The following is a 13,764-nucleotide window of genomic DNA, read 5'->3' as shown; positions in this document are numbered from 1 at the left end:
ATATATTTAGTTTCTACCTGCTCCTATTTGCCAAAGTTATTCAGTTGTCAAAGCTCAACTTAAGTTTCTACCAGCTCTGAAAACATGGTTTGATAATTTATCAAGTTAGCACTTTTAAACGTTCAATTCAGTGGCTCTTTTGGAGGCATTACTATCAGACCAGTTGAGCTGGTTACCTTTACTTTTTCTTCCACGTGTATTAAGGTGTTCTGCAATTTACCATGGTCCAGACTAATGTAACAGTTTGTAGAAGTCATTGATCCCTCTCAAAATTTCCTATGGAGAAGATGAGAGGGTGTGCTTTACTCAGTCCTCCTCCAGAGGTGCTGTCTTACCATTCAGAAGAATATGTCCAATGTTGCTGAGGGTAATTATTATAGAAGCCCATTACTTTGTTGTTTGGAAAAGTGTATTGCAATTATTCAATCAGTTCGGTTTAAACTAATTTATTAAATAATTTCTCGGTGATGTATGCCTATTTTGATCGGTGGGAGGTCGTGTCATCCTGATGATGATGTTGGAGTAGTGATCTAGACTAATACTCCAGGGATGAGTGATAATGGGAACTGCAGATGCTGGAGAATCCACGATAATAAAATGTGAGGCTGGATGAACACAGCAGGCCCAGCAGCATCTCAGGAGCACAAAAGCTGATGTTTCGGGCCTAGACCCTTCATCAGAGAGGGGGATGGGGTGAGGGAACTGGAATAAATAGGGAGGGAGGGGGAGGTGGACTGAAGATGGAGAGAAAACAAGACAGGTAGCGAGGAGAGTATAGGTGGGGAGGTAGGGAGGGGATAGGTCAGTCCAGGGGAAGATGGACAGGTCAAGGAGGTGGGATGAGGTTAGTAGGTAGGAAATGGAGGTGCGGCTTGAGGTGGGAGGAAGGGATGGGTGAGAGGAAGAAAAGGTTAGAAAAGCAGAGACAGGCTGGGCTGGTTTTGGGATACGGTAGGGGAAGGGGAGATTTTGAAGCTTGTGAAGTCCACATTGATACCATTGGGCTGCAGGGTTCCCAAGCGGAATAGGAGTTGCTGTTCCTGCAACCTTTGGGTGGCATCATTGTGGCACTGCAGGAGGCCCATGATGGACATGTCATCTAAAGAATGGGAGGGGGAGTGGAAATGGTTTGTGACTGGGAGGTGCAGTTGTTTGTTGTGAACCGAGCGGAGGTGTTCTGCAAAGCAGTCCCTGAGCCTCCGCTTGGTTTCCCCAATGTAGAGGAAGACACACCGGGTACAGTGGATGCAATATACCACATTGGCAGATGTGCAGGTGAACCTCTGCTTAATATGGAAAGTCGTCTTGGGGCCTGGGATAGGGGTGAGGGAGGAGGTGTGGGGGCAAGTGTAGCGTTTCCTGCGGTTGCAGGGGAAGGTGCCGGGTGTGGTGGGGTTGGAGGGCAGTGTGGAGCGAACAAGGGAGTCACGGAGAGAGTGATCTCTCCAGAAAGCAGACAAGGGTGGGGATGGAAAAATGTCTTGGATGGTGGGGTCGGATTGTAGATGGCGGAAGTGTCGGAGGATGATGCGTTGTATCCGGAGGTTGGTGAGGTGGTGTGTGAGAACGAGGGGGATCCTCTTAGGGCGGTTGTGGCAGGGGCGGGGTGTGAGGGATGTGTGCAGGAAATGCGGGAGACGCGGTCAAGGGCATTCTCGACCACTGTGGGTGGAAAGTTGCGGTCCTTGAAGAAGTTGGACATCTGGGATGTGCGGGAGTGGAATGCCTCATCGTCGGAGCAGATGCGGCGGAGTCAGGAATTGGGAATAGGGGATGGAATTTTTGCAGGAGGGTGGGTGGAGGGAGGTGTATTCTAGGTAGCTGTGGGAGTTGGTGGGCTTGAAATGGACATCAGTTACAAGCTGGTTGCCTGAGATGGAGACTGAGAGGTCCAGGAAGGTGAGGGATGTGCTGGAGATGGTCCAGGTGAACTGAAGGTTGGGGTGGAAGGTGTTGGTGAAGTGGATGAACTGTTCGAGTTCCTCTGGGGAGCAAGAGGCAGCGCCGATACAGTCATCAATGTAACGGAGGAAGAGGTGGGGTTTGGGACCTGTGTAGGTGCGGAAGAGGGACTGTTCCATGTAACTTACAAAGAGGCAGGCATAGTTGCGGCCCATGCGGGTGCCCATGGCCACCCCCTTAGTCTGTAGGAAGTGGGAGGAATCGAAAGAGAAGTTGAGGGTGAGGACGAGTTCGGCTAGGCGGAATAGGGTGTCGGTGGGGGGGGACTGGTCGGGCCTGCGGGACAGGAAGAAGCGGAGGGCCTTGAGGCCGTCTGCATGCGGAATATAGGTGTATAGGGACTGGGCGTCCATGGTGAAATGAGATGTTGAAGGCCAGGGAATTGGAAGTCCTGGCGGAGGTGGAGGGCGTGGGTGGTGTCACGGACGTAGGTAGGGAGTTCAGAAAATGGAGTCCAGATAGGTGGAGATGAGTTCGGTGGAGCAGGAACAGGCCGAGACAATGGGTCGACCAGGGCAGGCAGGTTTGTGGATTTTGGGAAGGAGATAGAAACGGGCCGTGTGGGGTTGGGGAACAGTGAGGTTGGAGGCTGTGGGTAGGAGGTCCCCTGAGGTGATGAGGTCATGAATGGTGTTGGAGATGATGGTTTGGTGCTCGGGTGTGGGGTCGTGATCGAGGGCGCGGTAGGAGGTGGTGTCAGAGAGTTAGTGTTTGGCCTCGGCGATGTAGAGGTCAGTGCGCCATACTACCCTGCCCACGGCCGACAATCTCATCGCTCTGCCCACAACCTCCACAGCCAGCAACCCCATGGAAGACAGCCACACTGAACCCTGCCGCATCTTCACCGTTCCCCCAGACCTTCCACTAACTGAGGACGAACGGTCAGTCCTTAGTAAGGGGCTCACCTTTGTCCCTCTACAAGCACACATCAACAAATACCAGTCACGGTTGGACAGAGAACAGTTTTTCCGCCGCCTCCGCCTCCACGCCTACTTCTTCAACCGGGAACCTAACCCTCCCTCCACTGACCCCTTCTCCTGCTTCCAACACAAGTCCTCCTCCTGGACACCACCCTCAGGCCTCCTACCTTCCCTCGACCTCTTCATCTCTAACTGCTGTCGAGACCACCTCAACCCCTCCACCCCTCTCACCCATTCCAACCTCGCCCCTGCAGAACGGACAGCCCTCCGCTCCAACCCCAACCTCACCATCAAACCCGCAGACAAGAGTGGCGCAGTGGTAGTATGGCGCACTGACCTCTACATCGCCGAGGCCAAACGCCAATTCTCCGACACCACCACCTACCGCCCCCTCTATCACGACCCCACACCCGAGCACCTAACCATCATCTCCAACACCATTCATGACCTCATCACCTCAGTGGACCTCCCACCCACAGCCTCCAACCTCATTGTTCCCCAACCCCACACGGCCCGTTTCTATCTCCTTGCCAAAATCCACAAACCTGCCTGCCCTGGTCGACCCATTGTCTCGGCCTGTTCCTGCCCCACCGAACTCATCTCCACCTATCTGGACTCCATTTTCTCCCCTTTGGTCCAGGAACTCCCTACCCACGTCCGTGACACCACCCACGCCCTCCACCTCCTCCAGGACTTCCCAAATCCCTGGCCCCCAACATCTCATTTTCACCATGGACGTCCAGTCCCTATACACCTGTATTCCGCATGCAGATGGCCTCAAGGCCCTCCGCTTCTTCCTGTCCCGCAGGCCCGACCAGTCCCCCTCCACCGACACCCTCATCCGCCTAGCCGAACTCGTCCTCACCCTCAACAACTTCTCTTTCGATTCCTCCCACTTCCTACAGACTAAGGGGGTGGCCATGGGCACCCGCATGGGCCCCAGCTATGCCTGCCTCTTTGTAGGTTACGTGGAACAGTCCCTCTTCCGCACCTACACAGGCCCCAAACCTCACCTCTTCCTCCGTTACATTGATGACTGTATCGGCGCTGCCTCTTGCTCCCCAGAGGAGCTCGAACAGTTCATCCACTTCACCAACACCTTCCACCCCAACCTTCATGTCACCTGGACCATCTCCAGCACATCCCTCACCTTCCTGGACACCTCAGTCTCCATCTCAGGCAACCAGCTTGTAACTGATGTCCATTTCAAGCCCACCAACTCCCACAGCTACCTCGAATACACCTCCCTCCACCCACCCTCCTGCAAAAATTCCGTCCCCTATTCCCAATTCCTCTGCCTCCGCCGCATCTGCTCCCACGATGAGGCATTCCACTCGCGCACATCCCAGATGACCAAGTCCTTCAAGGACCGCAACTTTCCCCCACAGTGGTCGAGAACGCCCTTGACCGCATCTCCCGCATTTCCCGCAACACATCCCTCACACCCCGCCCCTGCCACAACCGCCCAAAGAGGATCCCCCTCGTTCTCACACACCACCACACCAACCTCCAGATACAACGCATCATCCTCCGACACTTCCGCCATCTACAATCCGACCCCACCACCCAAGACATTTTTCCATCCCACCCTTGTCTGCTTTCCGGAGAGACCACTCTCTCCGTGACTCCCTTGTTCGCTCCACGCTGCCCTCCAACCCCACCACACCCGGCACCTTCCCCTGCAACCGCAGGAAATGCTACACTTGCCCCCACACCTCCTCCCTGACCCCTATCCCAGGCCCCAAGATGACTTTCCATATTAAGCAGAGGTTCACCTGCACATCTGCCAATGTGGTATACTGCATCCACTGTACCCGGTGTGGCTACCTTTACATTGGGGAAACCAAGCGGAGGCTTGGGGACTGCTTTGCAGAACACCTCCGCTCGGTTCTCAATAAACAAATGCACCTCCCAGTCGCAAACCATTTCCACTCCCCCTCCCATTCTTTAGATGACATGTCCATCATGGGCCTCCTGCAGTGCTACAATGATGCCACCCAAAGGTTGCAGGAACAGCAACTCCTATTCCGCTTGGGAACCCTGCAGCCCAATGGTATCAATGTGGACCTCACCAGCTTCAAAATTCCCCTTCCCCCACCGCATCCCAAAACCAGCCCAGTTCGTCCCCTCCCCCCACTGCACCACACAACCAGCCCAGCTCTTCCCCTCTACCCACTGCATCCCAAAAGCAGTCCAATCTGTCCTTCCTCTCACCCATCCCTTCCTCCCACCCCAAGCCGCACCTCCATCTCCTACCTACTAACCTCATCTCACCTCCTTGACCTGTCCGTCTTCCCTGGACTGACCTATCCCCTCCCTACCTCCCCACCTATACTCTCCTCGCCACCTATCTTCTTTTCTCTCCATCTTCGGTCCGCCTCTCTCTCTCTCCCTATTTATTCCAGAACCCTCACCCCATCCCCCTCTCCGATGAAGGGTCTAGGCTCAAAACGTCAGCTTTTGTGCTCCTGAGATGCTGCTGGGCCTGCTGTGTTCATCCAGCCTCACATTTTATTATCTAATATTCCAGGGACATGGGTTCAAATCCCATCATGTCCGATGGTGAAATGTGAATTTAACAAAAATCTGGAATTAAAAGCTGCTCTAGTGGCGACCATGTGACTGTTGCTGATTGTTGTAATTTACCATTTGTTTCACTTTTTTTAGGGTAGTAAATCTGCCCATCTTACCTGATGTGACCTACGTGTGATTCCAGACCTGGGGTTATGGTTGACTGTTAACTGCTCCCTGAAATAACCTACCAGGCCAACAGCAATAAATGTTGACCCAGCCAGCAACACTCACAGCTCATGAACAAATTATTTAAAATGTTGGTCTTTCTGCATGCCCATTGTAAATCTTTTAATATGTGTTGTAACTTCAGCAAATGTTATAGAAACTATTGTTTTTTTTAAACACATCCTACACCTACAAGGCTTAATAAAGCACATTTAAAACTTTGCTCTTTAATCAATGTGTCAGTTTATCGTCAGTTAATAAATGAATAGTTACTCTGTCAACTGAGAATAATTTAGGTTTGGTTTCAGTATACATTTGTAGCAATTGTTTCATAATAACATATCTGATTCTGTTACAGAAAGAAGTATGAATGTCACTACTGTTATATTAAGAACTTGGAAATTTGCAACCTGAATCTCCTGAGACCAAAGCAAAATGTGGTAATAGCAGCATGGCTGAGGATTGTGTTGGTAAGTATTCTTATTTGCAGTTCAAACTTTGTGTACTAAGTCAAGATGTATTAGGTTTTAACAGCATAGGTAACTCATTGAGTGGCTTTATTTAATTATCCAAGGTTAACAACTCATAGTGCAAAAATCAACTACATTGGCATATTTAAATATTATTTACGTTTAAATTTGCTAATTGATTAATTTACTGTCATATGTATCTTGAAAGAAAATCTAGTAAAAAGAGTTGTTTAGTGTCATCACCCTCTAGCGCCATCTTAAAACACAGAAAAGTAAACCAAAACATAGAATATAAAAGCAGAAAAATGAAGAAATAGAGAAAGCTTCCAACTTTACAGTCCTTCTTGTTAGGTGCTCTGTCACAGGCCTGGCGGCTAGGCATGAGACCCCTTCATCATGCCATAAAGGTTAGAATCTCATTTTCATGCTTGAAATCTTTATTTTGCCAGGAGATGGGTAACACTGGTAAGGTTATTAAGGAGAGCTTTTGTTTTAAAATTCTCATTTTTGTTTTCAAATTTGCCTATGGGCTCCTCCCTCCCTGTCTCTATAATACCCTACAACACTATCAAATATGTGATCCTCTATTTCAGGCCTCTTGAGTATCCTTTGTCTTAATTGTTGCACTGTTGTTATAGTGCCTTCAGTAGCTCGGGCACAAAACTCTGGAATTCCCCCACTAAACTTATCTGATTTTCTCCCTAATTTTATTCTTTTAAACCACTTCCTAAATCTCCCCTCTTAAACCACACTTTTAATCTTCTGTCCTTATCTCCTCATACGACTTGGTGTCTTATTTTAATTTTAAAAAGCAAGTGTGAGACACAATGGGGTGTTTCAGATCCTAAAATAGAATAAGTTTTGTTGTTTATCGTACGACTATGTGGCGTACTAGTCTACTTCACATACAAGTGCATCATTTGGAACTAAACTTTGTGAAGAACCTTAGTGAATCACTTGGGATTCTTTGGCCATCGAGAAGTTTGCATTGTCACTTATTTCTGATTTAACGGAAAGTTATTGAAGTCAGTTTCACAACTTTGCTGGTGAACTCCTGAGCCTTATCTTTCTACCACTGCATGCAGTGCCCATCCCATGATAAGCTGTGCAAATAAAACTACTGTATTTTGTTCTTATAAGCCCCACCTCTTGTACTTGCTGTAGTTCAGACAGAGAATTTGGACATTTAAATGTTGCTGTTATGCTAGAAAACATATTTTGAAAATGTGTGTTGAAGACAAGTGTGAATTTAATTATATAGGTGGATCAATGATAATTCTGTGAATACTGATAGATCATCTGTCTTTTTATTCACAGTGCTCATAATTTATTTAGAGTTTAGTAAGCAATGGACAACCCCGATTGCATACACTGAAATGCATTGTTCTGACTTAGCCCCTCTGCCTAAATGAAGTGCAGCTAATCTTGTAGAGTCACGTTGCAAAGATTATCAGTTCGCTGATTAGAATTGAGGTCTTTGGGTAAATGTACTGTGCACATTGGTGAATTCATGATCTGCTATAACGAGAAACAAAATCTTGCATTTATATTGTGCCAGCCATATCCTCAGGATGTTGCAAGAACTCCACAACTTAAATATCATTTTTGAAGTGTAGTCACTCGCGGATACATGGGGCAATCAATTTGTACACAGCCAAGGACGCAAACAGAGCCTGGAGCCAAGGCGACTAAAAGCCACCAATGGTAGAACAGTTGCAGTGGGAATGTACAAGAACTCAAAATTAGAGGTATGTAGATGTCTTGAAAGGTTGCGGGGCTGGAGGAGATTCGGAGTGTCCAAGTCATTGATGGATTTGAAAACCAGTTAAAGAATTTTAAAATTAAGGTGTCCTACTTTAGTAGGAATCAGTGCAAATCGGCAAGCACAAAGGTGGTAGAAGAATAAAACATGCTCAGAGTTAAGACATGGTCGGTAAAGTTCTGGTTAACCTTAAGTATTCATGGGCTGGAATGTAGGGGACCAACAAGGAATATTTTGGAATAGTTAAATTTAGAGGTATCAAAGACGATGAATGATGGCCTCAGTGGCAAATGAGCAAAGATAGGGCAAAGTTGAGCAATGTTATGGAGTAAGTCAAAGGCAGTCTTGGATATGGTAAGAATAAGATCAGAAGCGTATCATGGGGTCATGTGTTACAACAAGATTGTGAACTGACTGGTTTAATCTTAGACTCTTGCCAAAGAGAGGGATGGAGTTGATAGTCAAGGAACATATTTCAAAATTATTTAGTAGCACATCTTGATTGGGTCTATACAGTCAATTTTTGAAAGTATTCAGTGTAATTGGTGGATCTACAGTTTCAATGCTAACGTTGAACAGAGGGACATAAAGTATGAGCAGGAGAACACCAAGCAGCCCATTGATCCTGCTCTGCCACTCAATATGTTTTTGAGCTTCATTTTCACTTTCCAATATGTTCCACTCATCCATGAGTCCCTGAGGGACCAAACGTTTACCTATCTCAGCCTTCCATATATTCAGTGATGGCATATCTACAGCTCTCCCAGGTGGAAATTCAGAATCCTTTCAAGGAAGAAATTTCTTTGTTCTAGATTCCTCAGGCAGGGGAGACAATGTGCCAATTTCCCCTCGATCTTGAAAATTACAATGAGATCACCTCTCATTTTTCTGAACTTCAAAGAATTTACTCAACCTTTCATAACAGGCCAACCTTGTCATTCCAGGGATCGACCTGGTGAAACTTATTTGCGCTGTCTTGAATGTAGGTATATTCCTAATTCAGGCGTGATCTCATCAAAGCTCTGTGTAATTGTAGGAAGATTTTTTATTCTTGTACAATAATTCCCTTACCATAAAGACCAACTTAGTAGTTGCATGCTATGTAAGAATGGTAATGTTTCTGTTTCAAGTATGCCCAAGTGTCTTTGAACGACTGTGTGTACCAGGTTTGTCTTTGGCTGTAAAAAATAGAAAAACATTTTTAAAAATGTAAATAACCTCCCACTTAACCACAGAAAATTCCGTGTGCCACTTTGTTCATTCACTGAACCTCTTGTGTCTCTTTGCAGTCTCTTTGATTCCTCCTCACAGCTTTCATTCCCACCTGTGTATCATCATTAAACTTGGATGCATATTTTGTCTCTTCATCTATTAATACAGATGGTAATTGGCTGAAGGCCCAGAATTGATCCTTGTGTCACACCACCAATCATTGCCTGCCAACTTGAAAATGCCCCATTTACCCCTCCATTTGCTTCCCTGTTTGTTAACCAGTGCTGTATCTATACTAATATGCTACCTGCTGTGCCTTGAGCCATGTGTATTAAACTTTGTGTATCAACTTTAGCAATGTCTTTTAGAAATCAAGTATAAGATGTCTTCCCTTTATCTGCCCTACTAGTTACATCCTTATAAAACACTAATAAATTTCACACACAGAATTTCCTTTTCTTAAAACCATGTTGAATTTTAGCATCATGCTGTGCATTTTAAGTGTGTTGTTAATATTTTCTTAATAGACTCCATCCTACGGTTCCTTGTTTCCCTCTTTTTCCATCTGTGAATAGTTGTGTTACATATTCTCACTTCCAGTACATTGTGACCATTCTGGAATTGAGGGAATTTTGGTAAACTTTTGCTACTGCATCCTTTATCTCTGCAACTGTCTCTTGGTTGTTGAAACCCTGGCTTGAACTCTGCTGCGCTGAGGTAAATTTACCACCACATTTTCTTTAGTAGTTAACAGTGTGACATTTTACATTTAATTGAAAAAAACACTGGCACCTTTTGAGGAACCAATTAGGTACAGTGGATTCCAGTAATTCATGTAATGTCCAAGAAATGAAACTACATTGTACCTGGTCTGCATTGTAGCTGATCCTTTTCTTGGGAAATTCAGAAATTTTACTTACAGGATAAAGATCAAGTTAAAGATTTACCATGTTTGCGAAATCAGTAAAAACTCGGTAATATGCCAAAATCACCAGCAAAATTGACTGTGACAAAATTACTCATCTCTGGTCAAAACTGATTTACAGCAACTCATAAACTGCCACTCTGTAAGTGACGGAGAAAACCAAATATAAACAACAACAGTCTTGCCCAGATGTTCCCAGTCCCACCACTTTCACCTTGTTATTTCTCCATCACATCTCAAAGGAGTTCACCAAAACTTTCTGTAAGGTAGCCAGCAAGTATCAAACCTCTTAGTTTTGCTTTCCAGCAGTCCATTTGCACCAGCTCTACACAGAACCCGGAAAGAAAGCCAAGTGATCCTTGACACTGAAAGCTGAGAGTTATCTCAAATGCCTTAGTTTCATTTACGTTGATTGATTAAAGTGAAATTCTCGAGGAAGGCGTGAGTTTGTTCTTTTTGGCAAGAAATCCAAAGATACAGAGTATAATTTAAATAGAGAATTAAACATGCAAAATTGAGGTGCGGAGGGATTTAGGTTTTTGATGCATGAGTCATGGAAAGTTAGTATGCGTTCACAGCACGTCATCAAGAAAACTTAATGGGATGCTATCCTTCATCACAAGGAATTGAATATAAAAATAAAAATGTTAACTTTAGTTATTTGAGCATTGGTGAGACCACATCTTAAACCTGTGTGCAGTTTTTCCCTCATTATTTAGGAGAAGAATGTAAATGTATTGGAAGCAAGAACAAAGGAGGGTTACTGGATTGGTACTTGGAATGTACAAGTTATCTATGAGGTCAACTGGACAGGCTCAGCTTGTTTCCATTGGACTGAGGGGTAACTTTTGAAGTGTATAAGATGCTGAATGATCTTGTCCAAGTGGATGTGGTAAGGATGTTTCCTTGTGTGGGTCAGTTCAAAACTAAGGGGAGCTGTTCGAAAATTGGGTGTTGCCATTTCAGGACAGTGAAGTTTTTTTTCTCCTGTGCGTTTTGAACTTTGAAATGCTGCCTCGGAAATCAGTTGAAGTGGAATATTTCTAGGGTGTTGGAGGAGTGATAGGTTCTTGATAGACAGCAGTATCAAGGTTATTGAGACTAGATGGGAACTTGGCATTAAATAACATACAGTCAGATCAGCCAATTCAATGCTGGAGCTGGCATGAGGAGGCCAAATGGCTTATTTTTGCTCCCATTCTATATATTTATAATTGTGAATTTTTGGTGGAAGCCAGAATTTCTGTAAATGATCTACAATACCGTCTGGAAATTATACAAGAGAGATTTGGTTGTCTTGTTTTCAGAAATAAGGTTCAGGAACAAAATTTATCTTTTCTTGGGAGCACTGGACCCCCCACCCCACGCACGCACGCACGCACGCACGCACGCACGCACGCACGCACGCACGCATGCACACACGCACGCATGCACACACAGCATGTGTGGAGCATTTTTCTGTCCTGCCTTGGATGTTCACTGTACGTAGTAATCTGCTTGGACCCAATGCTGTCGCTGTATGTCTGCGCCTGCCGACGTTGCTTGTAACTGTTTGGACAATTGTCAAACCTGACATGATCATCACAGGAAGACACTCAGGTTGGACCCAGACATAGTGACACATGTTTAGTACTGCAAAATTGAAGTTGTTTACATTAAAATTGAAGCTGTTGTGTAAATATGTTCAAAGTTACAACATATACTAACTTTTATGTTTACAAAGCATTTGGATACAAGTGCATGTTACAGATGATACCAATCCATCCGAACAGACATACAGTTTATAAATTTTAAAAAATTGATCTAGAGGAATTGTAAAGCTGCTCATCAAAAGACAAATGATATTTAACGTGGAGACCTGAAGGCAATAACAATTGGTTTGGGGACCAGGACTGTTATGTATATAGTGGGTGGGCTACCACCAATCAAAATGGAAATTGAGAAAGCTGTGTGAATTGATTGAGTCAGGTTAGCAGATGCATCTCTCGTGCATTTAATCACCAAAGGAGTTTATTTTAAATCACTCTAATTATCACTGAGACTATGTTTGGAGTCATTTTCCCTTTTTCTTCAAAAACTGTTGATAACTAGAGAGATTGTAGTGAAGGATTATTTAGATAATATTAAAATTCCAAAATTGGTGCTTACTGATGATTTAGAGGCGATGCAGTTCAAAATGATAAAAGGAATGTGTGATGTAGACACAGGTTTTTTTAATTTTAAAAAAACTGTCTTGTTATGAATCTGAAAGCATGGACTCGACGTTGAAAACCCTGAAAAACTGTTGTTGTTCTGCAAAAGTGGATTTTAACAGAGTCAGTTGTGGAAGCCTCTTCTCAGGTCATCTGTCCATCAAAGGCCTTGAAATTTCATTCGACATTCAATTAGTTATTGAATTTTAGCATGATCTTTCTTTTCTGTACAGCTATCCCTTTGATGCAAAGAAAACTTGTTTGCCAACCGCACCTTTTCCCAAGACAACATGCCCAAAATTGAGGTACAAATTACTTAAAAGCAGCTTCACTGGGCAGAATATGCTCATATGACTGTCACTAGATTCTCAAAGTAATAGCTCCGTTTTGAACTAAGTCACTGGCAGAACATTTCAGAACAACAGTGAAAACACTTTAAGAATGCTCGTAAAACATCAAGGTAAAACATCTTCACTGACCCTGACTCATGACCAACATATCAGAAAGGTTCCAGCACTAAATACATTGAGTTTATTAGGGTCACACATAGATGACATCAAATTGGTGGAGGGAGCACCTACTTTACAGTAGGGAAGCATGGACAACTTGTGCAAGCCAAGCAAAGCAACTGAACTATTTCTGCCTCCATTGTTTTAAATGGATTTTGGGCATTGTCTCACAAGAACTGTTTATGCTCGAGTCAGCAACTACTCTGGCTGAGTCATGTGAACTGAATGTGAAATCGGTACCTTTCCAGAAACCTACCATGTTGCAAACTTGCTATCAAAATGAGACCAACAGGTCACTGACCAGAGTGCCAAGAGGCTAGTAGATGTAAAGGATATTGAAAAATCAGAGGATAAAATAAATGACCGAATGATGGCAAAATCATCAGTTGAACTCTGGCTGATGCTGCCCATCTGCCACCTGTGAAAGAGACAGATACTGGGATTATCCTCTACAATGCAACATAGTACAATCCAGAAGTGACAACAGCCTGGGCGCAGTCCATCATCTCCTGAGTTGCCAGATGCCACTACATCATGTTATGTAAGATTTATGCTCTCCTGATAGAGCAGGTGGGTCCTAGGTTTAACATCTGATCTGAAAGACAGCACCTCCGATCAGTGAATGCTGCACTAATAGTACATTGGAGTGTCAGTTGGGGTGGAGCTTGAACGCACAAGTCGTCTTCTGAGTCAAGAGGTGGGAGTTCTGTTGACTGAGCCTCAAATAGCATGTAAACTTGTGGTCAAAGTATGGTATGCATAAAACACTTTGATAGATTCCTTGGTTTTTTTGTTCATTATTTCAGCACGATTCATGTGTTGTCTTTGTTTCTTACACTGTTTAATACTTTACATTTGTCTCTTCATTTTCAGTTGTTCTAGTCACACATTTTTTGCCCTTTTTTTCCTGCATTTTATGAATTGAGCCTTTCATCTCCACTGATTTATTGTTCTTGTGAGAACATTGTAGAGTCCATATTGTTTGTGCTTTTACTTAGTGTTTACTGTTCTTACACCTGTGCCTTTTTGAGCCTGTTTGCATCTTCTATGATTGTATTTCATTACCTTTTGTA

The 13,764-nt window shown here is 44.5% G+C and overlaps 1 protein-coding gene across 15 annotated transcripts in view; it reads left to right on the top strand.

The window, feature by feature from the left end:
• The window catches only part of dlg5a (discs, large homolog 5a (Drosophila)), a 218,062-nt gene that overhangs the window by 44,373 nt on the left and 159,925 nt on the right, over positions 1 to 13,764 (top strand). For all 15 annotated transcript variants that reach the window (XM_048563378.2, XM_048563372.2, XM_048563371.2 and 12 more), the window contains exon 2: positions 5,980 to 6,091. In XM_048563378.2, the coding sequence (XP_048419335.1) occupies positions 6,073 to 6,091 (19 nt within the window). In that variant the 5' untranslated portion in view covers positions 5,980 to 6,072. The remainder of the gene's footprint in view (positions 1 to 5,979; positions 6,092 to 13,764) is intronic.

This window comes from Stegostoma tigrinum, chromosome 37, assembly GCF_030684315.1.
Source record: "Stegostoma tigrinum isolate sSteTig4 chromosome 37, sSteTig4.hap1, whole genome shotgun sequence".
Lineage (NCBI taxonomy): Eukaryota > Metazoa > Chordata > Chondrichthyes > Orectolobiformes > Stegostomatidae > Stegostoma > Stegostoma tigrinum.
The sequence above is the reverse complement of the archived record's forward strand: the minus strand, read 5'-3'. Positions and strand labels throughout refer to the sequence as shown.